Source organism: Anolis sagrei, chromosome 7 (genome assembly GCF_037176765.1).
Source record: "Anolis sagrei isolate rAnoSag1 chromosome 7, rAnoSag1.mat, whole genome shotgun sequence".
NCBI classification, from domain to species: domain Eukaryota; kingdom Metazoa; phylum Chordata; class Lepidosauria; order Squamata; family Dactyloidae; genus Anolis; species Anolis sagrei.
Genome location: NC_090027.1, coordinates 27,948,685 through 27,976,150, shown reverse-complemented (window position 1 = coordinate 27,976,150; position 27,466 = coordinate 27,948,685). Strand labels below are relative to the sequence as shown.

At 42.4% G+C, this 27,466-nt stretch overlaps 1 protein-coding gene across 1 annotated transcript in view; it reads left to right on the top strand.

The window, feature by feature from the left end:
- ETS1 (ETS proto-oncogene 1, transcription factor) overlaps positions 1-27,466 on the top strand; it is a 153,341-nt gene that overhangs the window by 8,924 nt on the left and 116,951 nt on the right. The window contains exons 2-3 of the mRNA XM_060787149.2: positions 4,555-4,633; positions 18,857-19,001. Of these exons, the coding sequence (XP_060643132.2) occupies positions 4,562-4,633; positions 18,857-19,001 (217 nt within the window). The 5' untranslated portion in view covers positions 4,555-4,561. The remainder of the gene's footprint in view (positions 1-4,554; positions 4,634-18,856; positions 19,002-27,466) is intronic.

The following is a 27,466-nucleotide window of genomic DNA, read 5'->3' as shown; positions in this document are numbered from 1 at the left end:
AAGGAATGCTTTCATTTGGGGACAATGCCATCCTAGATTTTACATGTTTCCTCCACCACAGAGACATCCCAATGTTTCTCACTCTCTCCATTGGTGTAGAATTTGCATGATTCCACCCACTGCCTCTCCCTTAACCCTTTTCTACCCATTTCAACTCTGCCTGCACAACAAACTGAGCAGAACTAATCAGCAACTAAACATACTGCAGGAGTTGGGGGGATTGACTCCACATGATGGAAGTTGTAGTTCACCCTGCATCAAGTCAGTGCACTGTGATTCCCACTGACAATGGACCTGGACCACATTTGGCACACAGAAGCCACATGACCAAAGAAAAAAACTGGAAAGGTTTGGGTGGGGGAATTCAACTTGATTTATAGCCATTGTAGGTACTGGGATTTATAGTTCACCTGCAATCAAAGAGCACTATGGACCTCACCAATGATGGCCCTTGACCTAACTTGGCACACAAAACCCCCATGGCCAACCAAAAAATACAGGGAGTCTTTGTGGGAAATTCACCTTGATTTGGGGGACTTGTAGTTCAAATACATCAGAAAGCACTGTGAACCCAAACAATGGTGGGTTTGGACCAAACTTGGCACGCATACCTAATACACCCAAATTTGATAATTCAAGTAGTTTGGGGGAATTGACCTTCCTTTCTGGGAGTTGTAGTTCAGCCACAACTAGAGAAACTGTGACCCCCACCGATGATGGATCTGGACCTAACTTGGTACACAGAACCCCCATGACTAACTCAACATACTGGAGGGGTTTGAGGGGACTGACTCATCATAGTGGGAGTTGTAGTTTAACCTGCCCACCGATGATGCATCTAGAACAAACTTGCCCAACATAACAAACTTTAAGTGTTGTTCTTCATTCGTTCAGTTGTTTCTGACTCTTCGTGACCTCATGGACCAGCCCACGCCAGACCTCCCTGTCGGCTTTCACCACCCCCAGCTCCTTCAAGGTCAATCCAGTCACTTCAAGGATGCCATACATCCATCTTGCTCTTGATCGGCCCCTCTTCCTTTTTCCTTCCATTTTCCCCAGCATCATTGTCTTCTCTAAGCTTTCTTCTCATAATGTGGCCAAAGTACTTCATCTTTGCCTCTACTATTCTTCCCTCCAATGAGCAGTCGGGCTATGTTTCCTGAAGTATGGACTGGTTGGATCTTCTGGCGGTCCATACTTTAAGTACTGATGGTTAAGCTGGTATGATGTGAGTTGTAGTTCACCCACAGCCTTATGCATTTTACTTTTTCAAATAACCTGGGCAATGCCAGGAACCCAAGCTAGTAATTCATAAACTTTCAGAACCTCACTCAGTCGGGAGACAAGTTTTGAAATGTATATTTCTTGTGAGAATTGAATAGGCTGAGTTGTGTCCCTGTTCCTTCGGGAAATACCCCAAATTGTAAACCGCAACATTTCCCCATAACCATAAAAAGGCTTAAACTGGGCATTTGAAGGAGAAGGAAAACGAGTTTGAAAAATATTTGGTTTGTTATTGTTTTGGCTTGCTTGTGCTTTATATTGAGTACCTGTGAACAGAGATCTGCGTACCACTGCTTATCTATATATTAGGCTTCTGTTCAATTAGATTTGTTTTAAGTGAGGGAACTGTAGAAATAGAATCATAGAGTTGGAAGAGACCTCATGGGCCATCCAATCCAACCCCCTGCCAAGAAGCAGGAATATTGCATTCAAAGCACCCCCGACAGATGGCCATCCAGCCTCTGTTTAAAAGCTTCCAAAGAAGGAACCTCCACCACACTCCAGGGCAGAGAGTTCCACTGCTGAACGGCTCTCACAGTTAGGAAGTTCTTCCTCATGTTCAGATGTCCTTTCTTGTAGTTTGAAGCCATTGTTCCACGCCCTAGTCTCCAGTGAAGCAGAAAACAAGCTTGCTCCCTCCTCCATGTGGCTTCCTCTCACATATTTATACATGGCTATCATATCTCCTCTCAGCCTTCTCTTCTTCAGGCTAAACATGCCCAGCTCCTTAAGCCATTCCTCATAGGGCTTGTTCTCCAGACTCTTGATCATTTTAGTCGCCCTCCTTTGGACACTTTCCAGCTTGTCAATATCTCTCTTCAATTGTGGTGCCCAGAATTGGACACAATATTCCAGGTGTGGTCTAACCGAGGCGGAATAGAGGGGCAGCATTACTTCCCTGATCTAGACACTATGCTCCTATTGATGCAGGCCATAGTGTCTAGATCTAGGGAAGTCATGCTACCCCTCTATTCCATGCCCTTACTTTACTTTCTCAACTAAATAAGAATTTTGGGAGGTCATTTTAGATAGATAGATAGATAGATAGATAGATATCTCACTTCCTTTAAAACATCATTCCTTGCAATACCTATTGCTTCCCAATCATTGCAAATTATTCCTCATGTTTCCTTATCACTTCCACAGGTATCTTATCCCACCTGTCAACTAGACAATCAGAAAAGAGCCCTGGCAACTCAGTTTAGATTACCACTTCCGCTTTTTCCAGAGAAAGGAATGAAACTGACATTGAAAACAATCTTTGCTTGCCTTCACTGCTGCTTCTAACAGCTGTTTTCTGTCACCATCAGCTAGATATATATATAAAACACATAACCCGTGTAATAAATTGTAATCTCCTTCTTCCTTGAGTTTTTTCCATGGAAACAACTTTAAAGAGCTCCCCACTTTCCCATAAGCAAAGGCCCTCATGTTTTTTTTTTTTACCAGGAATGGAGGAAAGAGGCACAAAATGATAGGAAACGTCAAATACGTTATTGCTTGTGGAAGGACAAGTCGGATTAGCAGCCACTCGTAGCCTGAACTGCCAAATGCATTGAGATGGCTGTAATATATATTAGATGGGTCTGCCTCTGACAGTTCAGAAATGTCAGTGCAAAATGCTTATTTATGTATAGAATCATTGAGTTGAAAGAGACCTCATGGGCCAAGAAGCAGGAAAGCCACATTCAAAGCACCCCTGACAGATGCCCATTCTTTTTAAAAGCCTCCAAAGAAAGAGCTTCTACCACAGTTCAGGGCAGAGAGTTCCACTGCTGAACAGCACTCAAAGTCAGGAAGTTCTTCCTAATGTTCAGGTGGAATCTCCTGTAGTTTGAAGTCATTTTTCCACATCCTAGTCTCCAAGGCAGTAGAAAAAAAGCTTTCACCTTCCCCTCTATGACTTCCCCTCACATCTTTATACATGGTCCTCATCATGTCTCCTCTCAACCTTCTCTTCTGTATGGTAGACATGCCCGGATCTTTAAACCGCTCCTCGTAGGGCTTGTTCTCCAGACCCTTGATCATTTTGGTTGCCCTCCTCTGGACACATTCCAGTCTGTCAACATCTCCCTTTGGTTGCAGTGTCCAGAACTGTACACAGTGTGATTCCAGGTATGGTCTGACCAAGTCAGAATAGAAGGGTAGCATGACTTTTCTGGATCTAGGCACTATACTCCTATTGATGCAGGCCAAAATCCCATTGTCTTTTTTAGCTGCTGCATGGCATTGTTTGCTCATGTTTAACTTGTTGTCCACGAGGACTCCAAGATCTTTTTCACATGTACTACTATCAAGTCAGGCATCGTCCCCCATTCTGTCATATTTTCTGCCTAAGTGAAGTATCTTGCATTTGTCACCGCTGAACTTCATTTTGTTAGTTTTGGCCCATCTCTCTAATCTGTTTAGATCGTTGGATGCATAAACATCTAAAACTATTTGGGTTTCAGTTGTATTGACTTTCAGTGCATTTCTGGTCTTGATCCAAAATACTCACCTTTAAAATCCCGCAATGATTTGGTTTTCATCAAGCTGGCTTTTTCTATGAGATTTTATTGTAATAATTTAATGTTTTAACTATTTATAATTACTGTGATATGTATTGTATTGTAAATGTATGCATTGAATATGTGCCGCCCTGAGTCCCCCCTAGGGGGTTGAGAAGGGCGGGGTAGAAATGCTCAAAATAAATAAATAAATAAATTTCCTAAGGATGGTCTGCATCTATGTGGATCTATACTACCATATAATGCAGTTTCTGATCCCAGATTATCTGCATTGAACTGGATTATATAGTAGTATAGACTCATATTAACTAGTTCAAAGCAGATAATCTGGGATGAGATAATTGGCTATATGCCTAGGTGGTTCTAGCCTCAGGCTGGATCTACACTGCCATAAGGATTCTATATTATCTGATTTAATCTGGATTATATGGCAATGTAGACTCATATAATCCAGTTTAAACCAGGTAATGTGGATTATCTGCTTTGATAATCTATATTATCTAACAGTGCAGATCAATTCCCAGTCTCTCATCTTCAAAGGAAAACAATGCAAAATCACATCTCAACAAATCTTGCCTAAAATTCCCAGTGGTACATTTGCCTTACAGTCATGCACACAGATAATATACCATCCACGTGTCTTAGATGGGCATCTAAAAGCCTAACTGATAATGCTCATGGTTGGTGTGGCTTGAATTACTATCATATCTTTTCTGTACTATAGTATTCCAATGAGAGCCTTCTTTCCCTTTTCTGTAGGCAGCTTGGAAATGATGAGTTACTACATGGACACAGCCATTGGAAGTCCGGTCCCCTATCCTCTGGCCCGCCCTGCAGCAATGGTAAGGAAAAATCATACCAGTATAATATTATGGGAAGAAAGGGAATGGGGTAATGAATCATCCAATCCCGGCTAAGGTCAAATCCCATATAGTAATTAAAAGACACAAAGAAGGCATTTCTTTCATAAACTCTTATGGGCTCATTCCACTTTATCAGATGCACTTCCAAAAATGTCTTCTCAGATGATCAGAAAGGTGCTACTGGATTCTTTTGAATGTCAAAACAGACCAATATAGATGAACACTGGGATTGTGGCGCAGCTGGCTGAGTGTCAGCTGCATTAAGATCACTCTGACCAAAAGGTCATGAGTTCGAAGCCAGCCCGGGTTGGAGTGGGTTTCCAACCATTGTGTAGCCTGTTGTCAACCTTTGCAACCCGAAAGACAGTTGCATCTGTCAAGTAGGAAAGTTAGGTATCACCTTAAAATGTGGGGAGGCTAAATTAACTGATTTATGAGGCCATAAAGAAGACTCCAGCAAAGCATTCCAGTGGGGAAGCATGCGGGGAATGCGAAAGTGCTTCATCAGCATCGCAGATGGATGATGAAAGCGGCAGCTCCCCTGGCAGCCAGAAAAAGTTAAATAGCCTCTGTGTATGTCTGTATATGTTTGTATGTCAAAAATTGGCACTGAATATTTGCCATATATGTGTACACTGTAATCCACCCTGAGTCCCCTGCGGGGTGAGAAGGGCGGAATATAAAAGCTGTAAATAAATAAATAAACGCTTTAAATTTAGACTATGGTCCACGCTCTGGTTACATCCCGAATAGATTACTGCAACACACTCTACATGGGGTTGCCTTTGAAGACTGTTCGCAGACTTCAACTCCTATGACCAACAGAAAATACTTGAAGGATTTGGTGGGCATTGACCTTGAGATTTGGAATTGTAGTTCACGTACATCCAGAGAGCACTGTGGACTCAAACAATAATGGATCTGGACCAAATTTGGCACAAATAATAAATATGACCAAATGTGAACATTGGTGGAGTTTGGAGAAAATAGACCTTGACATTTGGGAGTTGTAGTTGCTGGGATTTATAGTTCACCTAAAATTAAAGAGCATTCTGAACCCCACCAATGATAGAATTGGGTCAAAATTCTCACTCAGAACCCCCATGACCAACAGAAAATACTGTGTTTTCTGATGGTCTTTGGCGACCCCTCTGACCCCCCCCCCCCCCCCCCCAGGTTGAGAAACGCTGCTATATGAGTGTACACTTTTCCTTTTGGAGTCCTACTGGACTTTTAAAAACCTGTAACTAAATTGTTTTCATGGGTTACCAGAAGCTAGCTTAAAGAAGAAAACGTAAAATAAATAAATAAATCAATAAATAAATAATATGTAGTGAGAATAATGACACAATAGGGGAATGGTTCATGTTTGGTCATCTAGGGAACAGATATGGTGAGGAAACAGCTTGGGGTGGGATAGGATGAGAGTAAAGTGAGGTCTGCAGTGCACACAACAATTACGGTGATGGGGCCAGACCTCAGGGTAGCCGAGTTCAGGGGAAGGAAGTTCTCTTTCCTGTTATCCCAAAGCAATCGCAGGCTCAGCAGACCCTGTGCCAATGACATGTTTTTCATTTGCATGTTTTGCGTTTTAGGCTCCCAGGTTTCTTTTGCCTTATAGAAGAAATATCTTACATAGGAGGGGGACTTCCTTTAAATGTGTTTAATGCTGGTGGGGATTAAGTTCAGTCATGTCCGACTCTGGGGGTTGGTGGTCATCTCCATTTCAAAGCCAAAGAGCTGGCATTGCTCATAGACACCTCCAAGGTCATGTGGCCGGCATGACTGCATGGAGCACTGTCACCTTCCCTCTGGGGTGATGCCTATTGATCTATTCACATTTGCATATTTTCAAACTGCTAGCTTGGTAGAAGCTGGAGCTAACACTGTAAGCTCACTCTGCTCCCCGGATTTGAACTGTCTACTTTTCGGTCAGCAAGTTCAGCAGTTCAGCAGTTTAACCCACTGTGTCACTGGGGGCTCTGGTTTCCTTAGGTGATAAATGTTCAGGGATGGTTTTCTCAGTTTTTTCCTCTAAAGTATAGCCTACAACATCCATATAAAGGGATAGCATCCCAAATAAGCAGGATCTGATCTTAGATTCCGAGATCAGATCCAATTTATTTGAAGTGCTACACACTACCTATCCTCTGCAAAAGGCCGGTGAATTTGTACGAATATTTTTTATACTGTTATACTTCCCTTTCAAAGTAGCTTTAAATTAGTTGATAAGAGTTCAGAGACAACACATAGGCCCCTTCTACACTGTCCTTATATCCCAGGATCAGATCCCAGGTTATCTTTTGTAAAATTTTACAAAGGGGCAAGCAACAAATGCTGGAAATGCGGCAAGCAACTAGGATCTTTCATCCACACCTGGTGGAAATGCAAAGAAGTTAAAAGATTCTGGTCTGAAGTACATAGACAGACCCAACAAATAATCCAAACAAAATTTGAACTAAAATCCGATTATTATCTTCTCCATCTCTTGGACTTTGATATCGAACCCAACAAAGAAAAGATATTATTTCATATCACAGCGGCGGCGCGAACCGTCCTAGCATGCAAGTGGAAAAGTGCAATCCTCCCAACTACAGAGGAATGGCTTCTAAAAATTAGTGATCTAATCGAAATGGACGCACTAGCAAACCTGATATATGATACAAGCCCAAAGAGGAAAATAGACTGGAAACCAGTAAAGACTTATTTAAAGAAAAAAAGTACATCCCATTAGCGGGTCATTGAGCAAAGCAGTGGATTTTACTAGGAAGAGAAAGGATTAGAAACAGATAAATTTGTACGACTCTGCAGACTATTTAGGAAGTCACAACATTATGTTGTTGGTTTTTTTTAATCATACCCCCCCCCCCCCGATATTTCATTCCCACAGACCCTCACCCTCCCCTCCTCCCCCCCGTCCCTCTGGTAGATGTTGTCTGTATTTAATGGTGTGAAATGTGGTAAATGTGTAAGTGTTATTGTTAATATATAACTGAAAATGTGAATAAAGACTATTTACAGATCCCAGGTTATCTGATTTGAACTGGGTTATATGAGTCCTCAATGCCAAATAATCTGGGATAAGAAGATAATCTGGGATAAGATCCTGGGATATAGACCACTGTAGAAAGGGTCATAATTTCTAGTAACTTTTTTTCTTCCTTGACATTTGAACAAATCTCTAATGGTTAGTTTTAGTTTAGTGGGTTAAACCCCTGTGCCGGCAGGACTAAAGACCGACAGGTCGCAGGTTCGAATCCGGGGAGAGGCGGATGAGCTTCCCCTATCAGCTCCAGCTCCTCATACAGGGACATGAGAGAAGCCTCCCACAAGGATGATAAAAATATCAAAATCATCCTGGCGTGCCCTGGGCAACGTCCTTGCAGACGGCCAATTCTCTCACACCAGAAGCGACTTGCAGTTTCTCAAGTCGCTCCTGACACAACAAAAAAAAACTTCAAAAACAATGTCTATTTATAAGCTTCTGTCCTATGACATGAACACACCTAAGCAGAATAGCCACCCATCTCTATAATGCCATTTAACAGCTAATCTTAATACTTTATCTCACCAGTCTGTTATTCTGCTACAATCACATTAGTGACTGAAAGGGATGCATACCACGTTGAGCGCCTTCGATATTACATCTCTCTTCAGTAGCACAATTGTGTTGATTTGCCATTTTGTGGCCCCATGATCATAGTTTTCAACCCTTGCTATCCTACACTACTGTGGTTCCTTGTTGTGCAATTGTACTGTATCAGAATTAAAACAAAAAAGAGGAAAGTGTAAAAGAAAAACAGCCAGCTTGAGAATAGAGAGAGAGGAGGGGAAAGGAGGTGAATCCTACCCTACTGTCAGCATACCAGCATCAAAGCCACCTATTGAAACAGTGGTGGCTGGTGGTTGCTATCCACTGAAGAGTTTGGTTCAAATCTGGAAATATCAATCCTGCATCAATAGGAGCATAATGTCTAGATCCAGGGAAGTCATGCTAGCCCTCTATTCTGCCTTGGTTAGACCACACCTGGAATACTGTGTCCAATTCTGGGCACCACAATTGAAGAGAAATATTGACAAGCTGGAATGTGTCCAGAGGAGGGCAACTAAAATGATCAAGGGTCTGGAGAACAAGCCCTATGAGGAACAGCTTAAAAAGCTGGGCATGTTTAGCCTGAAGAAGAGAAGGCTGAGAGGATATATGATAGCCATGATAGTCACAGGGAGGAGGGAGCAAGCTTGTTTTCTGCTTCCCTGGAGACTAGGATGTGGAACAATGGCTTCAAACTACAAGAAAAGAGATTCCATCTGAACATTAGGAAGAACTTCCTGATTGTGAGAGCTGTTCAGCAGTGGAACTCTCTGCCCCAGAGTGCGGTGGAGGCTCCTTCTTTGGAAGCTTTTAAACAGAGGCTGGATGGCCATCTGTCAGGGGTGCTTTGAATTCAATTTTCCTGCTTCTTGGCAGGGGGTTGGACTGGATGGCCCATGAGGTCTCTTGCAACTCTATGATTTTAGGATTCTAAGGTTCTGTACTCCTGAGTCGACTTGACTTCCATAATAGCAGCAGGTATCAGCCAATACCGAGTTCAGGTGAGAACTGTCAGGTCTACCTGGGATAATAATAGTATGCATCAATGAGGCCTTCAAATGTGTTTGATTCTAAGTAGGCGGATGTAGTGAGAGATAGATGAGATGGGAAATCCCGGTGCATTTCAAAGTGAGTGGCTCCCTTGTTAAAACACCATTTGCACTCCAAAAGAGAGAGACACCAAGAACTCACGGCAGTCCATTGAAGTTCTCTGATGTCAAGATTAGAAGGCAGCCCACCCTCTTGTAGACAGTGTGCAAGCTGTGTAAACACTGGGGGCTCTCCTGTTTCTTATCTCTCACAATGGCTATTTAATTGGACTGAGCTGGGGATGTTTGTTACTTGGTGATGTTGTGCCGACCTCTATGTTCTTATGCTTGGTCTCAGCTTATAGGTACACTCCCTGATTCTTTGCCACCAGTGAAGCAATCTCCTGCTTTTGCCCTTGAGGAGTGGCTTGTTAAAATGTTTTCAGATGTTTTGCTAGTGCCTTCAGTGTTCAGCAATCATCCTCAGATCACTGCGGCACTTCGGTAACTTAAGACTGGGCTTGATGGCCCTCTGGGGACACCCTCTGTGCATGGCAATCCCTATTATTTCACTCCTTTCCAAATGGCTTGCAGAGTGGGTTTAGCATTTCAGCCTCAAAATCCTGCCCTGGCCTTAGAGCAGACATGGGCAAACTTCGGCCCTTCAGGTGTTTGGATTTCAACTCTCAGAAATCTCAGCCAGCTTACTGGCTGTTAGGAATTGTGGGAGTTGAAGTCCAAATACCTGGAAAGCCTGAGCTTTTCAATGGATCTTCAACAATACAGATTTTTATCCCTAATAGTTCCTCCATTTCCTTCTTAATTATTTTTTGGAATTTTTGTTTTTTTTCACAATTCCACCACATGTGGGTGTAAGTTCCGGTTTGCCTGCAGTTGTGCCAACATCGTTTTGGGGAGGTTCTGGTTATGTGAGCTAATTTCACAGCAGTTCTATCCCATTTTGTCTGGATTTTCCATTGCATTTTCCATATCTTTAAAAGTTTTATTTTATTAATTGAATTCATCAAATTGTCTATTTCTCTCTGGAAGGAGGAACTAAGTTGCAGCATGCCTGCCACAGACTGACTCAAAGGCACTGAATGTAATAGGGTGGGAAACTATTGTGTATGGTGCAATTACAAACTTCCTTTTCACACATTTTTCACATGTACATTTGCAAGTAACAATGTACATCCATTTTTATATTACCATTTGAAAAGGGAGCTGAGGGATGATTTATTTTTGCCACCAATTTGAAAGAAACCAGTATTCAGGAGATTTTACCCCAGTTCCCAATTTTAAAAAGACTTAGCCGATTTGCAATGGAGGTTGCCAATTAGGAACCAAATTTACCATCAAGTTAGAAGGGAAGCTGTTCAATTGCACCTCCTCCTTTATTAAGAAAGTAATAACTTAATAGTAATTACTCTGTATATACTGTAGCGTGACTGGAGATAAGAATGTAAATTTATTTGGTTACTTTTCCCTACGTTTCTGCCACAACGTGAGGTAAGTTGTAATATTGTGAGAAATGGCACTTGGTACACAGAATAGACGGAGCTGAGGCAATCTTCAAATAAAAGTTAACAATTTTATTAAGTACACAGCGTGTGGTTGCAAGACGTAACTTTTCCTTGTTGCACTTGGAATAATACTTGTAACTTTAACAGTTCATTCTTTCAAGTAACACAGTGTCTTTCTGACGTAGAGCACTTGTTTCAGACAAAGTTTCCATACAGGGATGTTTCCCTTAGTTGATCCTCCCTAGATCAAATACTAAGTAAACTATTCTTTAGCCTCTCCTTAGACTAAAAGAATTCCAGCTATGTTTCACCATTCGGCTGCGCTAGCCTGAGAAACTTCCAATAGCCAAACCCAGCTTTTCAAAGCCTCAAAGTTTTGCTTCACAAGTCACTCCACCACCTTTCCTTTCCTTCTCTCCCAATTCCTAACTCCTCACTCCTCTGAACCTAACTCCTGACTGCTCACTCCTCTAAACCTAAACCCTAACTGATTTTTAACTGTCGTTTTTTTCAAACTCTCCCCTCTAAGCTCCTCCCACTTCCCTCTCTCCTGGCAATGCACATGGGGGACTCCTCTGACTTAGGCCGCTCCAGCATTACTGCAGCCAATCTAAACACAAATACAGTTAAAATCATACAATTTATAATCAACTCCTGTACACCGTTGTTTCCTAAGTAGATAGCCAAGAAAGAAAAATGCTACTAGGCAGGCAAATAATTACATTTCATGGTGGGATAAGTGATATCCAAAGCTAAGACCAGTTTTGGGAATTGAGTTGCTGAAGGATTCTGATCATATGACAAGCTGTAGACCTTTCTGACATTATTTCCCTATGAGGAATGTTGCGGTCCATCTGATGGAACAAGAAATTCAAATGGTGCACTCACAGAGGTTGATCCCCATAGCTTCTGATATCAAGGGAAGTAGAGCCTGCATGAAAATTATTTAGAAAGCATTTGTCAGAGCTGGATTAAATAAGTCTTGGCATCCTGGGACTGACAGGCATGCTTGCGGTGTCTTTACTGACATGCATTGCAAGCACCCTACTCTAAAATGGATAGTTGTATGTGAACCAAACCAAACATCAAAATGTTACTATGTGATGCAGATGTTTTGCAGACTGAGCAAATTCAATGCATGATGGATTCCAGTGTCTTAACTGAGGCCTCTCCCAAATGTATTTGTTCTAAGATCTACCTAAAATCAGAAAAAAGCAAGGAAAGAAAAACTGGTGTTAGTTTAAGCATCACTCTGATAGTACCCACGTTGCCACAGCCATAGTCCAACACCAAAACCACTACACCATGCAGGGTTGCCAGGATGGAAAGTGAAGACAGTCCTTTTATAATATGCTGTGTAGGATATGATAAAAGCACTGGACCGGGTCTGCTCTAGGAAGCCAACTAGGATCAATTCTGCTTAGTACTTAGATGGGAGAGTACCAATGAATGCCAGCGGCCGTAGGCTGGAAGGAACTGTCAAAACCACCTTTGAAATGTATGAGGTTGCTATAACTCAACAGTTGCAACAGTACCTCATGAAGTCGGATTTGGCTATGGTGGTCCACACCTTAGTTACCTCTAGATTGGACTATTGCAATGCACTATATGTGGGACTGCCCCTGAAGACGGCCCAGAAATTTCAATTGGTCCAACGGGCAGCAGCCAGACTACTAACTGGTGCGAATTACAGAGAGCGGTCAACCCTCCTGTTTAAGGAGCTCCACTGGCTGCTGTTTATTTTCCGGACCCAATTCAAGGAGCAGGTTTTGACCTACAAAGCCCTGAACGGTTTGGGACCCGCCTACCTGTGCGACCGCATTTCTGTCTATGAACCCACACAACCTCTTCCAGAGAGGCTCTTCTCTTGCTCCCGCCCACATCGCAAGTGCGACTTGTGGGGACGAGAGGGCCTTCTCTGTGGTGGCCCCCCGGCTCTGGAATTCACTCCCCAGAGATATTAGGCAAGCCCCCACATTGGCAATCTTCAGGAGGAACCTGAAAACCTGGTTATTCCAATGTGCCTTCAATGATTGAATGTAAGATACTCCCTGACCAAACTTTGCATAAAATGGCCTCAGAAGCACTTTATTTTATGGTCCGTGCAATTAAATCCTTCCGGCATCCCTGGATCCTCCTCGTCGATAATTTATATCGTCCTATCTCCCTATGGTTTAAAATTTTATCATTGAATTTGGCCTTGCCCAGTCTAATCCCCTGTGTTTTTAATGTTTTGGTTTGATTTTGCTGTATTGCTTATTATATTAGTTTTGCATTTTATGTATTTTATTTTTTGGTTTTGTTATGCTTTTGTGTTATATTGTGTTTACTGTATTGATGGGAGTGGCCTCATGTAAGCCGCACCGAGTCCCCCTGGGGGAGATGGAGTGGGGTATAAATAAATAAATAATAAATAAATAAATAAATAATGCGGCAGCCATGATACTAACAGGAGCGGGACGCAGGGAGCATACAACCCCCTTGTTGTACCAGCTCCACTGGCTGCCGATTTGCTACCGGGCTCAATTCAAGGTGCTGGCGCTGGCCTATAAAGCCCTAAATGGTTCCGGCCCAAGATACCTATCCGACCGCATCTCGACCTACGAGCCCACCAGGACTTTGAGATCTTCCGGGGAGGCCCTGCTCTCGATCCCGCCTGCTTCTCAGGCACGGCTGGCGGGGACGAGAGATAGGGCCTTCTCGGTGGTGGCTCCTCGGCTGTGGAACGCCCTTCCCGTGGACATCAGACTGGCTCCTTCCCTGATGATATTCCACAAGAAATTAAAGACTTGGTTGTTCAAGAAGGCGTTCGAACAAGAAATGCAATGATTGGTAATGACTATAGGAATGGAACAACGGAAAATGATACTGGATTGTGGATTGGATGATGAGACGACGCAGAATGGTTGTCGTAGTAATGATGATGTTTTTTGATGATGTTTTCTGATGATGATGTTTTTTGTTAATGCTGGATTGTGGATTTTTATATTGTGTCTTGAATTTTGAACCTTGTTCCTTCTATGTTGTACACCGCTGTGAGTCGCCCCCGGGCTGAGAACAGCGGTATATAAGCAAAGTAAATAAATAAATAAATTAATAATAATAATAATAATAATAATTATTATTATTATTATTATTATTATTAAGGCACAAGTAGCCTGTCATGCAAACAGGTAACAAGCAACCCCAGCTTTAAAATCTCTCTTCCATTGAAAATTTATGAACATGTTCAAGTTATCATTCTGGCAAAGCCTTATGAAGAACAAGGTTCTCCTTTAGCCACTAGAGCTGTTCCAGCTCATGTGGTGGAACTTCAGGAGGTTTTACCCCCTTCTGTGTTCACAGTAAGTTTTATTGTTTTCACAAGCTTAGTTCCTGATGTCATACTATATGTGCTTAAAATATTTTGGGGTTTGGTTTGTTTGTTTTTGTGCCCGCCCGTTGCTTCCTATTGTTGCTGCACAGCTAAGCAAGTCTTCTCACACTTTCTTAAGTGTTAAAGGCCACATACGTACAAGAGCCTTGCAATTGTCGCAGAAGGATATGGGTGTGGCCACAGGGACTTTGAATAGGCATCTTCCACTTTGAAGGCAAAGAAAGCCATTTCTGTGACAAAGAGAACCACCTAATGTATAACTTATCAGCTCTTGCCAAATTATTTTGAGGCAGAAATGCCCAAACTGTTGCAACTGTTACTTCTCATTTCTGGATTAGATGATTTTCCTTTTCTTCTCCAATTCAGATGATAATGTGCATAGCTGGAGTGGAAATTCTGCACAAAATGGAGTCTCCAATATGTCCCTTCAGATCTCCCTAAGATCCTTATCACTTAAAATGAATAGCTCTGGCTAGAAAGAAGTGGTTCCATATCCCATCTTCCTTAATAAGTGAGAAGAAATGATCTTGGGTTGTAGTTTTTTTGGGCTATATGGCCATAGTCTAGAGGCATTCTCTCCTGACGTTTTGCCTGCATCTGTGGCAAGCATCCACAGAGGTAGTGAGGTCACTACCTCTGAGGATGCTTGCCATAGATGTAGGCAAAACGTCAGGAGAGAATGCCTCTAGACCATGGCCATATAGCCCGAAAAAACTACAACAACTCAGTGATTCCGGCCATGAAAGCTTTCAACAATACACAGAAATGATCCTGTCATTTCACTTTGCTCTGAAACCAGGCCCTTAGTTTATTTCTGTCTTATTTTTTAAACAGGAAAGTATGTTCGTGTGTTTGTGTGTGTATGGGGGTTTGTGTTGACAAGTAATAAAGAAGTGACAAGCTGAGAGCAACTGTGGTTTTTACTTAATGCATAGTTATTCTTGAAATCAGGAGGACGTGTTTTAGGTTTTAGTCCTTGAACCTGTGGGCATGGGATAATTCTCAACTTATACGCATACTTATATGGGATGCTATATATATACAGTAAGACCACTTGGCATGCAGTCTTGTTGAATGCAATTTCAGTTATATTTGAATACTATATAACAATGGTTCTCTCCGTTCCTTATGCCACAACCCCTTAATACAGTTCCTCAGGTTGTGGTGACCTCCATCCATAAAATTATTTCTGTTGCTACTTCATAACTGCAATTTTGCTATTTTTAGGAATTGTAGTGTAAATATCTGATATGCAGGATGTATTTTCATTCACTGGACCAAATTTGGCACAAATATCCAATACATCCACATTCAAATATATGTGGGGTTGGGGAGGGGGGTTGATTTTGTTATTTGGGAGTTGTAGTTGCTGGGATTTATAGTTGACCTACAATCAAAGAGCATTTTTATTCCACCAATGATGGAATTGAACCAAAATTGGCAAACAGAACTCTCATGACTAACAGAAAATACTGAAAGAGTTTGGTGGGCATTGACCTTGAGTTTTGGAGTTGTAGTTCATCTACATCCAGAGAGCACTGTGGACTCAAACAGTGATGGATCTGGACCAAACTTGGCATTAATACTCAATATGCCCCAATGTGAACACTAGTAGAGTTTGGGGGAAATAGACCTAGACATTTGGGAGTTGTAGTTGCTGGAATTTATAGTTCACCTACAATCATGGATCTGGATCAGTGATGGAGCTGGACCAAACTTGGCATGAATACTCAATATGCCCAAATGTGAACACTGGTGGAGTTTGGGGAAAATAGACCTTGACATTTGTGAGTTGTAGTAGCTGGAATTTATAGTTCACCTACAATTAAAGAGCATTCTGAACCCCACCAAGGAATTGGGCCAAACTTCCCACTGTCTTTTCTGATTGCCTTTGGTGACCCTTCTGATACCCCCTGGTGACCCCCCAGGTTGAGACACACTGCTATATAACTATATAGAGGACCTACTGTTCTGTGGTTTACTTCTCCCAGATGTTCTGCTGGAAGTTGACCATAGAATTTCCCTAGAGTTCCGGAGAGAACCCTTTTCTAGGCATCACTAAGTTTTCTAGTGTGACATTGCGGTATGCTTTGGCTGGAAAATGACGTTTACATAGAAAGAATTGGATTCCCAATGTAATCCAGATTTAAATTGTTATTACACAAAGGATCCCAAAATGGACCCCTCATATCATTTTGAATCCATGAAGGCTGTCTCCAATTTTAATCCAAAAGCAGAATTCTTTCCAGGCAAGAACGTCAAAGATTGAGAAATGCTGTTACTGGTATTCCACAGTCCAGTTGACTCATGCACCTATTCATATTACTGATTCACATCATAAGTGTTGCGTATTTGTTGATGCAAACCTGGATCTCATGTCCTTGAGATACTAACTTTATACCTCCTGGGGTTTATTTATGTTACATGATGGAGTGTTTTGAAAGAGCCGAGTCCCCAGAGGACTATACTGTGTGGTTACAGTCATTGTACACCTCAGTTCTCAATCAGAGAGAGATTGTTCTAAGTGTGGGAATAGGAAACGATGTGTCAGAAGGCTTCCAACCCATCTGTACTGGCTGCTCCCTGCTAGTCTCTCACACAGCTGAACCAAAATCATTATGGAAGAGAAAGAAGCTGGTTGTCTGCTATGCAAGTCTTTCACTCTAGGTATTACGTTCTTGAGTATCATGGCACTGAGTCACACAATCACATTTGGGGATGTATTTTCAAAGTTTCACTTTGCTGAATGTTGGTTTTAAGATATATCATATACCTTCCTGGGCATATTGGCCTTTCTAAAACTATATCCCAGGAACTGATCCCAGATTTTCTGCTTAAACTGGATTATATGAGTCCACACTCATATAATCTAGATAAATAAAAATGTAATGTTCATTTGTGGGATTAACAGAACTCAAAAACCACTGGATGAATTGACATCAAATTTAGACACAAGACACCTAACAACCCAATGTATGTCCTTCACTAAAAAAAATCAATTTTGTCATTTGGGAGTTGTGGTTGCTGGGATTTATAGTTCACCTACAATCAAAGAGCATTCTGAACCCCACCAACGATGGAATTGAACCAAACTTGGCACACAATTCTCCCAACAGAAAATACAGGAAGAGTTTGGTGGGCAATGTCCTTTGGTTTTGGAGTTGTAGTTCACCTACATCCAGAGAGAACTGTGGACTCAAACAATAATAGATATGGACCAAAGATGGCACTAATACTCAATATGTCCCAATATGAACACTGGTGGAGTTTGGGGAAAACAGACCTTGACATTTGGGAGTTGTATTTACTGGAATTTATAGTTCTCCTACAACCAAAGAGCATTCTGAACCCCACCAACGATGGAATTGAACCAAACTTGGCACACAGTTCTCCCATGACGAACAGAAAATACTGGAAGGGTTTGGTGGGCAGTGTCCTTTGGTTTTGGAGTTGTAGTTCAGCTACCTCCAGAGAGCACTGTGGACTCAAACAATGATGGATCTGGACCAAACTCTACACGAATACTCAATATGCCCAAATGTGAACACTGGTAGAGTTTGGGGAAAATAGAATCTTGACATTTGGGAGATTTAGTTGCTGGGAGTTGTAGTTCACCTACAATCACAGAGCATTCTGAACCCCACCAACGATAGAATTGGGCCAAACCTCCCACACAAAACTCCCATGACCACCAGAGTGGGCCACAGCAATGCGTGGCAGGGGACAGCTAGTCGGGGATAAACAGAAATCCTGGGATAAGATCCTGGGATATAGGGCCTGTCTGGAAGGGCTCTGCTCTGCTCTGAAAGCAGAGGGAAAAGACTGGAACTTGGCAGTGTTCTGAACAGTAGTTTCCATGTATCTTGCTATTAGCTAACCTGACTAGGGCTGATTGGAGTTGCAGTCCCACAACATCTGGAAGGCCACACATTATCCACCAAAATGTAAGCTAAGAAAATAAATAATGCCTGCGTGATCTATATTTATTTCTGAGTATTGCATCAACCCAAAATGAGATACCGAAATATGGACAAATTTTGGTTTTGCTTAAAACTACAAATTCTTTCTGCCCTATTGTTCATGGCCAAAATGTAAAATCAGATCTAGACAAAACTCTTGTACCTTTATGCTAGTTAAATTCAGTGGAGTGTTGTACCTGACATGATATGATGAGCTTGCCAGGAGGAGTTTGTGAAAAAAAAAATTGCCATCCCATTTCAGCACCAGAAATGTAGCAGAATTATCTGAGATTCAAAGCCAGACTTTTAATAGTGAAATGTTCAAAGGTCTGCACAGCTTCATCTGTCACTTCTAGTTGCTCCAATTTTTATTAAAATAATAAATCATCACCACATTCATTGCATTCGGTTTATGAAGACTTCTGTGAATTGTCATTGATAGATTTTGTAAACAAATGACTCAAACAATACTTTCAACCTACTGATGTGTTGGTCAGTAAAAGGCCAACGTAGACTGATGATTGAGAAATGTTGCCTCTTGCTCTCCAGCAATTCAATGCATCCAGGAATTGTCCATGGGAAACACAAATCTTGTGTATTGATTTGTCAGGGGAACAGTTATTTGGCCTCCACCTGCTTTGGCATATGTGTCCACGTTAGCCGCCTGGGAGCCTTCTTCCAAGTGGATGTCTCTCTTCTGACCTGGTGATCCTCATTCTCACAGAGGCAAGGAGAGGCTGCCCCATATGAAGATCCTTGGATGACCTGTGGGTTCCAGTCAACCTGCTGCCAGCAGAGGGCGGTCTACCCACTTTGGGAGGAGAAGGCCATCCAAGAAGTGCCTACAGGGCTGGAGTATCACAGCACAGGTAGGAGAAGCTTCTTGTCATTGCTTTCTTTGCATCTGGGAGGTCTATTTTCTGTTTCCTTTCACAGAGGTCTCTGGTAGTAGAAATGGAAAATGAAAATGACAATTCTTGCACTCAGAGTGTGCTTTGTGCGTTGAAATATGCCATTCTCGTAGTCAATGTCACTCACCTAACTGTGTTTGGGTGAGAACGCTATAAATGTAATAGAAATGAGCCAGGACATACTATATGGTGTCGCTATTGTTTTTAATGGTTTTTATTTTTTTCAAAAAACAATTTGTTTCAATAAGTGTATGCTTAAGGCTACTAATTCTACGTTTAATTCTATTTTAATATTCATAGTTTGTAGGGGTTTTTTTAGGGTTGGGAGCTGCTTTAAGTCTCATTTCAGAAAGATAAGCAGAGTATAAATTAATAATAACAATAACAACACCAACTTGAGGAATGATGTGTGATGCAGTTGAACTATCTAGTTCAGGGGTCCTCAAACTAAGGCCCGGGGGCCGAATACGGTCCTCCCAAGGTCATTTACCCAGCCCTCACTCAGGGTCAACTTAAGTCTGAAACTACTTGAAAGAACACAACAACAACAACAACAATCCTGTCTCATCAGCCAAAAGCAGGCCCACACTTCCCATTGAAATACTAATAAGTTTATATTTGTTAAAACTGTTCTTTGTTTTAATTACTGCATTGTTTTAAAGTGTTTTTTGCACTACAAATAAGATATGTGCCGTGTGCATAGGAATTCATTCATTTTTCCCCCAAATTATAATCCAGCCCTCTAACAATTTGAGGGACTGTGACCTGGCCCTCTATTTAAAAAGTTTGAGGATCCCTGATCTAGTTCAACAAGCCCTATGAGGAGTGGCTTAAAGAGCTGGGCATGTTTAGCCTGCAGAAGAGAAGGCTGAGAGGAGATATTATGGCAAATATGTGAGGGGAAGTCATAGGGAGGGGAAAGCAAGCTTGTTTTCTGCTGCCCTGGAGACTAGGTTGCAGAACAGTGGCTTCAAACTACATGAAAGGAGATTCCGCCTGAACATGAGGAAGAACTTCTTAACTGTGAGAGCTGTTCAGCAGTGGAACTCTCTGCCCTGGAGTGTGCTGGAGGTGCCTTCTTTGGAGGCTTTTGAACAGAGGCTGAATGGCCATCTGTTGGGGGTGCTTTGAATGCAATATTCCTGCTTCTTGGCAGATTGGATGGCCCAAGAAGCAGCTCTATGATTCTATGATCTGGAAGCTGATCAAACAGATTATATTTTAAGAGGCAAATTCTTTGGCTTCTCCCTCCTCCTCCTCTTCCTCTCTCTTTTCTTTACCGTGTTTTGATTTACTTCATCATTTTTCACCACCTTTTGACTTTAGTGCAGGCCCTTGCTTCTATTTTAAACCAAGCAGAGGAAGCCACACATTTGTATATGCCTCTAGGTAGAAAGTTTCACTTCTACACACATGTGGCTGATTCTAATTGTCGTTTTACAATGCTTTGGATTTGAGTTTCATCCCAAAGCCAGTTTCATAGGGATTTTTTTATGGGGGGGGGGGGGTAATGAGGATTTTTAAAATGACACCCTGTATCCCAAATAATCAAAACATATTTTGCCACACTTATCCACTGTTGGTCTGTGATGCCCAAAATGAAATTATTTGCACGCCAGATAAGAGTATATGGTGCAACGTCAGGAGGGAAGTATGCTTTAGAGATCTTCACTGAGCCATAAAACCCAGGCTTGAAGATTTTCAGAAAGCAAGCTTGTTTAGATGCATGAGTTTTCCTTGGAATGTTATCATTCTCTTGAGTTCCAAAGATATCCATGTCGTGGTTTGATTTTTGTTGCTGCTGCCGCTCACAAGCCTGTACTTCAAACAGCAGAACTGACCAGTCCTTGATCTATGATTCCGAGAGGTAAAGAAAGAGGTTCACTTTGGAAGTCTTGCTTCCACACACAGTTGAAGTATGACATTTCATCACCATTGCTTTGATCCAAGCAGGATCGGTAAAATTAAGAACAGATGGAATAGTTTCAATACAAGAGACACCAGTGGAGTCGTCCAAGATTGAGCCAGTTTCTAACCCTTACACCAGCCCTGAGCAAACTTCAGAGTTGAGTTTTGGACTTCAACTCTCACAATTCCTGTTGTTATGTTATGTTAGGCAATCCCTCGTAGTCTGAGGATGATGGTCCTCCAAGAGTGGTATCCTGGGGGTGGTTCTGTAGGTGGCTGTGGAGCCCTATTCTTGATCTGCATCTTCTCCCACAGTGAGGGCATCGGTTTCCAGGTGGGAGGCGGTCCCAGTCAGGATTGGCTTGACGCGCCTTCCTCTTGGCATGTTTCTCTCTTTTGCCCTTCATTCGTGCTTCTTCAAATTCTGCAGCACTGCTGGTCACAGCTGGCCGCCAACTGGAGCACTCAAGGGCCAGGGCTTCCCAGTTCTCAGTGTCCATGCCAGAGTTTTTAAGGTTGGCTTTGAGCCCATCTTTAAATCTCTTTTCTTGTCCTCCAACATTCCATTTTCCATTCTTGAGTTTGGAATAGAGCAACTGTTTTGGGAGACGGTGGTCGGGCATCTGGACAACATGGCCAGTCCAGCAGAGTTGATGGCGGAGGACCATTGCTTCAATGCTGGTGGTCTTTTGCGTCTTCCAGCACGCTGACGTTTATCCGCCTGTCTTCCCAAGAGATTTGCAGGATTTTCCAGAGGCAGCGCTGATGGAATCGTTCCAGGAGTTGCATGTAATGTCTGTAGTCTGTCCACGTCTCGCAGGCGTATAGCAGGGTTGGGAGGACAATAGCTTTATAAACAAGCACCTTGGTATCCCTACGGAAGTCTCGGTCCTCAAACACTCTCTGCTTCATTTGGAAAAATGCTGCACTTGCAGAGCTCAGGCAGTGTTGAATTTCGGTGTCAATGTTGACTTTTGTGGAGAGATGGCTGCCAAGGTAGCGGAAATGGTCAACAACAATTCCTAATAGTCTACTGGCTGTTAAAAGAACAATCCCCCTCCAAGTAAGACTATTCAGCACAAATTCTAAAATTACTTAACTGCTCCACTGTTCCCAAGAGGGACCTTAGTATACTAAATTTTTGGAACTGTTATCTTTGGTTTATATATACTGAAAATACAGCAATAGGTTTGCATTTACAATTGAAAGGTATCTCAATTTCCTTCTCTTTCTCTGAGTTTTGTTGTTAACTGTCATAGAACTGATTTTTTTTTGTGTGGCAACCCTATGAATGAGATGCCTTTAAGTCACCCTGTCCTCAGGTCTTCCAAACTGAGGGCCATGGCTTCCTTGATTGAATCTAGGTATCTGTAATGGAGTCTTCCTACTTCTATCTTACCAAGAATTGTATTTTCTAGTGAGCCGGGTGTTATCATGATATGTCCAAAGCATAGTAGTCTGTTAGTATGATCCTTGGACCTCATGCAAACAGCTTGGCAGAGGCTTTTGTCTGTCTCCCAGACTGGTCTCAACTGAGTTTGTGTGAATTCAGGAACCCAACTTTCCTCTGTGGACAAATTGTACTTTTTAGCATTCCATCTAACTTTACAAGTCCTGAAATAATAAAAAACTTTACTTTCTGATATGTGTGTCCTGAAGGCAGTACTGGGTGGCAATTGTGAGGTATGTTGCAAAAACACAGTGCATCTGACAACATCTCGTGTTTTGCAACTTTCGCAAAAATAAAGATCTGCTGCTTACGAGAAAAAGGATGTTCTTCTTATGTCCTTCAGCTGAGTTGCAGTTTAGGTGGGGATGATCCCACACTGGAAGTTTTTATACTGTTGCAGATAAGTTGGATTGGGGCTTGGTTGTAAATGTCTTCGAAGACTTACCAAGATATGACAACTATGTGTGTGTGTCTTCTCCTTTCTTTACAAAAAAGGATCAGGATAATCTCTATATTTTGTCTTTTAAAGAGAAAAGTTAAAACAGTGTGCTCCTGGGATTACCATCAAAAAGATAATATAGAAAAGATTAAAAGACAGAGATCTTCCAAGCCAGTTGGTATGCTGAAAAAGAAAATTAACCCTGTCACTTATTTCTATAGTAAATCATAGATTCAAAGCGTTGGAAGTGACCTCGTGGGCCATCTAGTCCACCCCCTGCCAAAAAGCAGGAAAATCTTATTTAGATCACCTTTGACAGATGGCCATTCACTCTCTGTTTAAAAGCCTCCAAAGAAGGAGCCTCCACCATCCTCTGGGGCAGAGTGTTCCACTGCTGAACAGCTCTCACAGTTAGGAAGTTCTTCCTCATGTTCAGGTGGAATCTCCTTTCCTGTAGTTTGAAGCCATTGAACATTAGGAAGAACTTCCTGACTGTGAGAGCTGTTCAGCAGTGGAACACTCTGCCCTGGAGTGTGGTGGAGGCTCCTTCTTTGGAAGCTTTTAAACAGAGGCTGGATGGCCATCTGTCAGGGGTACTTTGAATGCAATATTCCTACTTCTTGACAGGGGGTTGGACTGGATGGCCCATGAGGTCTCTTCCAACTCTATGATTCCACATCCTGGTCTCCAGGGCAGCAGAAAACAAGCTTGCTCTCTCCTCCCTCCATAGAATAATAAGAGTTGTAAGATTTCACAAGGACCATCCAATCTGTTGGGGAATTTGAGCTGTTAGGCTCAAAATAACCCTCATTTGGGGTGATTCCACCATAAATATAGCAGAGTCCAGAAGTAAACTTCATAACCAGCAGAAACCTACATGTGATGAGTTGCGATAAACTTCTATATCTTAAGATGGCACAGATTGCAGAGTCAGAACTTTAGAATTGAAAATATTTATTGAAGCAAAAAAAAAAATACATTGTTGATAGAAAAGGTCTTGGATCTAACTAGCTTACTAAATCTCATCTTCTTTTTTAAAATATATTTTTATTAACATGCCAAAATAATAAAACTAGGAAGAGAAAAAAAATTGCCAATCTCATCTTCTAAAGAGGTAAAGGGGTAAAAAGTCCATGCAGCTACATTTTGCCTAGAGAGAGGCAAAATGTGCATCCTCATAGGTAGAAAGAAAAGCAGAAGAGACTGGAAACTGGCAAAAGACCACATGTCCAGCCCAGGGCAATAAATACCTTAGAAAAGAAGTTCCCTCACAGAATTCCATTCTTACATCATCAAAGGGGAGGAAGAAGAGTAAAGACAAAGCTCTTTTGGGAAACATGCATAGCAATGTGAGGGGGAGAAATCCCTTGGCCTAATCCTATCTCTAGTCTGGCTACTGATTGAGGTCTGGAAACTTGAAGACACAAGAGACTTGTGCAGTTCAGAGATGAAACCCAACACATTCCAACCCTCTGCCATGCCGGAATGCATAATGAAAGCACTTTTGACAGATAGTCATCCACCATCTGGAGAAGAAGACTCCATCACGTTGCCATTAATGTAGATCAAGATAAATATTCTACATTTTTCTAGAGAGTTTCCAGCATCCCCAGCCAGCAGAATCAGTCAAAAATAAATGTGGGGGGGGGGGGGGCTACACAATTCTCAACTCTGATGTACATGGTGTTTTGAAGCAGAGGTGGGAAGCAGGTTGTCTTTCATTTTGTTTTTGGGTTGTAATCCCATTGGGATTTGGGATGAGGTAGGACTGGTCAAACTTGATTGAGATTTCCTGCATGGCGGGGGTTGGGCTTGATGGACCATGTAGGCTCTTCCAACTCTATATTCTATGTTTCTATGATGCTGGGGAAAATGGAAGGAAAAAGGAAAAGGGGTCAACCAAGGGCAAGATGGATGGATGTTATCCCTGAAGTGACTGGCTTAACCTTGAAGGAGCTGTGGGTGGCTAAGGCCAACAGGGAGCTCTGGTGTGGGCTGGTTCATGAGGTCACGAAGAGTCAGAAGTGATTGGATGAATAAACAACAATGAAACTGTCATTTAATGGCATTTGGAGAGGCATATCTTATTCACTTAAGCCATAATAGTAAATGTAAAGGTTTTCCCCTGACATTAAATCCAGTCGTGTCCGACTCTGGGGTGTGGTGCTCATCTCCATTTCTAAGCTGAAAAGCCAGCGTTGTCCTTAGACACCTCCAAGGTCATATGGCCGGCATGACTGCATGGAGCACTGTTACCTTCCCACCGGAGCGGTACCTATTCTTCCTCACAAACAATCTGCTCCATCCCTATCTCATCCTGATTTTAGTATTTTTAGTATCTTAGTTTTTGCCTTACCCATGTGGCCCGCTCATTGTTATGTTATGTTATTTTATTTTACTGTGTAGGATTTTGCTTTATCATCTTTGTACTCATATGTTGTATGCATTTTACTGTGTTGTTATTGTGTTTTGGTTTTACTTTATTGTAATATACTGTTGGGCTTGGCCTCATGTAAGCCGCCCCAAGTCCCCATTGGGGAGATGGTGGCGGGGTATTAAATAAAGTTTATTATTATTATTACTCACGTTTGCATGTTTTTGAACTGCTAGGTTGGTAGAAGCTGCGGCTGACAGCGGAAACTCACACTGCTCCCAGATTCGAACTTGTGACCTTTTGGTCAACAAGCTCATCAGCTCAGCGCTTTAACCCACTGTGCCATTGGGGCTCCACACTTACGCCATACACAGTCATAAAATATATCGACCTATCATTCTGACAGCAGGATATTTGTGAAGACATTTGTCTAATAAAACCCAAGTTACCTGCACCTTTAAATCAAATTGGGACCCAAAATAGGGGAAACAGGTAGGGGAGGAGATACAAAGTCCAGGTCTTCCAGGTGTTATGATGCTTCCATGGTGATGGGCCTTACCAGGCCTGTAGCGAGGGGGTGGTTTTAGGGGTTCAACCCCCCCCCTGAAATGTTTCAGATTTTTTTTAAAAAAACCTGGTTTACTCATGAATTTTAACTGGTTAACCAAATCCCCATGCTGCTAAGTCTATGAGATGCAAAAAAATAAGAGTCCCTCCAGAACTGCAAGCACTATCTCAAGCAAATATTGACAATTTATTCACACTGTCATTACTTGCAGCAATAGCCGATGTAGCGAAGCAACCAAGTTGGGGGGGGGGGGTGTTGAATGCTCTCATTAAGGAGGCCAGACTTGGTGGAGGTGGTTGACAGGGGTGGAGCTGCAGGCTATTGAAGGTTGCTCTGCCCCCTGCTGTGCTCTTGGCTTCAGCATTAGCTAGGAGGCAGGTTTCAACCCCCCCCCCGCCTAAATTTTCAACCCTCCCCGAAATTTTCAACCCCCCCCCCCCCGAAATTTTCAACCCTCCCCGAAATTTTCAACCCCTCCCCCCCCCGAAATTGTCAACCCTCCCCGAAATTTTTTTCTGGCTACGGCCCTGGGCCTTACAGTTCAACCTCATGTGGAAGGTCGCAGTTCCAGGTCTCCATATCCAGGAAAACACAGATAATAAGTTTATGAGCCACAAATAGGCCACCACTGTTATTTGTACCTAGAGCCCAGCTGTCACAAGGAGATATTGCCTCTGAAAATGGTAGTTTCATCTCGTGATCATGGCTCAGAGTGTCATGAATGCTTTCTGTAAATTTGCCACATCCTGAAAGAAGGAAGAAGAAGGGAAATCAAGAGACTGCCAAAGCTGACGAAATCTGCTTCCCATCCCAAGGCACGAAGCAGAACAAAAACCAAGCGTTTCATTCAGCTTCTTTCCCATTCAGAAAAAGCCAGGGCTTGGTTTGTGAGTTCGGAGAAATGTGGAACAAATTTCAAAGATGCCGCAAGTGGGTGGTTTGACTTGAAGGGCGGAGAGGCGAAAAGAGTTTTCTTCTTCTACCCAGCCCTTACCCCCAGACCTGCTGCAATGCCATCCTTCTTTTCCTTTCCTGGTTCTTTCTTTACTTGCTGGGATTGGTCTTTTACCCACTGCCTTTCCCCCATTCATGTTTGCTCTCTCACGGAGTTCCCTGGAGGAAAGTTACTCTTTGTATGCAGTTTCTGGGCCCACATCCAGGACTTTTCTTGGAGGAAGGAGTGTACGTGTGTGTGTGTGTGTGTGTGTGTGTGAACACCAACATGGCCCAGCAGTCCAATGGCTTCTCCAGCTGCAGTGCATTTTCGGAGCCACGCTTGCTTGAAAGAGAATGCTCTGCATTTTTTCGCATTCTTTTATCCTATTTTTAACTACAGCCTCCCCCCCCCTTTTTTTTTTTCTCAGCCCCTCCTGAAATCCTTCTTGTCCTCCCCCTTTGGCTGCTACCTCTCTCGCACTCCTTCAGAGGAGATGAATGGGCTTCTTTTGCTCACAGAAAGCACATCTGCTTGAGGCAAGAGGAAGACCCAAGAGATTCAGGAGAGCTGCGTGTGTTTGTGTGCATGCAATTTTGTGGATGAGGGGAGAGCCAGCACTGTGTTTATTTATTTATATTATTTATTTAAAACTTTTATATCCCGATCTTCTCAACCTCCGTAGAGGGACTCAGACCGGCTTACAGCAAGGATTCAATGCTAATAGTACAATCTAAAAACATCATCTAA